The 1,584-nt window shown below is 36.1% G+C and overlaps 1 protein-coding gene across 1 annotated transcript; it reads right to left on the reverse strand.

The window, feature by feature from the left end:
• Nucleotides 1-734: 734 nt before the first annotated feature.
• LOC133794733 (uncharacterized) lies at nt 735-1,327 on the reverse strand. Its single transcript, XM_062232121.1, has 2 exons — nt 1,005-1,327; nt 735-925 (listed from the first exon to the last, which is right to left on the reverse strand). The coding sequence occupies exons 1-2, from the start codon at nt 1,194-1,196 to the stop codon at nt 746-748; spliced, it is 372 nt and encodes a 123-aa protein (XP_062088105.1). The 5' UTR covers nt 1,197-1,327; the 3' UTR covers nt 735-745.
• Between the last annotated feature and the right edge of the window lie 257 nt (nt 1,328-1,584).

Consider the following 1,584-nt stretch of genomic DNA (forward strand, 5'->3'; position numbering starts at 1 on the left):
ATCCCGGGGTGATACAATGAGTCCGGACATGCTCCTCTAACTGTCGAAGACGCTCTCTCATCTCAGACAACTCTTCATCTCTAGTTTGTGAAGGACGAAAATCAAATGGAGTTCGGTCCCTTATGTTAAGGATACGTCCATATCCTTTCTGGTGGCCCCGTCGTTTTCCGAAGACATTTTGTACCAAAGATATGTCTTCATCTTCAGGCGCACTCGAAACTGGTGTGGAACTCTCAGTATCAGTTGCCTGTGTCTGCTGTGTGTCGCGGTATGCACGCAATTCCTCCTATGATACAATGTATAATGTAATTAAAATTTTGAAACAATTAAAAATTTGAAAAATGTTTAAAAAAACTTAACGTACCCAAGTATTTTTGGCTATCTCTGTCACCCACCCTGTGCCTGATTTATGGTGAGTATCCATCCAGCTATCCGGGATGGACTCAAGTTGTCCAGTCTCTAAATTGCGCTGTCACGTATATATATTTTTATAAAATTAATAATTAAACGTAAATAAGAAAAATAAACTAAAAAATAATTAATTAACTAACCTTTTTATAGCGTAAGGATGGGATTGACTGAGAACCTCCATAGCTAAGCTCTTTCAGTTTCCTACTATTTTCCTTGTTGACCACAGAACGTTTCTGCAAAAAGTTATCGTTAGTAATATATTTAATTAAGATAGTTAAGTTTAGCAAGAAATTAATACTGTAATTTCTGGGCGTCGGAAAAAATCAATTGCTTTTTACCACTGCGTATCCGTGCAACCACCATAACGATTTTGTGGCCCATTAATCGTTAAATGCTCTTTAATATCGTACTTCCAGTCAGAATACTTTTTAGCACACGAAGTATCAATGCCTCTCAAGATCCCAGACATATGCCCTTCTCCATATCTAGCACGCCCAATATCAAACAAATCATCCTAATTTACAAACATTTATTAGTAAATATCATATATAACATAAAATGAGAATTAACATAAAAATACATAAACTACTTACTTCCAAATGTGCAAGTATTCTTTCTTTCGAGGCATTTGGTACTTTTGACCATTGAGGACAGTCCGGATCTGTGTACTGTCGAACAAGTAATCCGAGCTCTCTTGAGAAATTTGAGCTGTACTCTCCGATCTCTTTATATGTTCTCCCTCGCACATCCCACTCGAGAGGGAGAGGACGCCCCAACTGTTCCATCTTTTCCCGCGTGTTCAATCCTTTATGGCGTCCACGTTTACTTGGAGGCGCTATTGTATGCAAATTCAATATTTTAAAATTAATATGGATTAATTGTTAAATTTTAAGGAGTATATCAATGTGTAAAGTATTACCTCGTTCACAATCAGCTGGGATATCTGACGGTCTACGTGGAGGATCGCATCCTCCACCATCACCCCCGTGAGATTGAGCAATAACATCAGCTATATCTGTCAAATTAATCGATATTAAAATTACATTTATCAGTTAAAAATGACAATATAAAATTATTTATTGTTAAAAATAATTACTTCAACATATTATAAAATTACCACTTAATTATCACTATAATAATCTTCACTATCATCATCGGTTTCTATGTGTTCAT

Source organism: Humulus lupulus, chromosome 8, assembly GCF_963169125.1.
Source record: "Humulus lupulus chromosome 8, drHumLupu1.1, whole genome shotgun sequence".
NCBI lineage: Eukaryota > Viridiplantae > Streptophyta > Magnoliopsida > Rosales > Cannabaceae > Humulus > Humulus lupulus.

Excerpts from the sequence above, each read along its gene's own strand:
- LOC133794733 (XM_062232121.1), bottom strand. The coding sequence starts at position 1,196 with ATGGAACAGTTGGGGCGTCCTCTCCCTCTCGAGTGGGATGTGCGAGGG. Across the intron at positions 926-1,004 it reads GAATACTTGCACATTTGGAA|GATGATTTGTTTGATATTGG; the intron begins GTAAGTAGTTTA and ends TTTGTAAATTAG.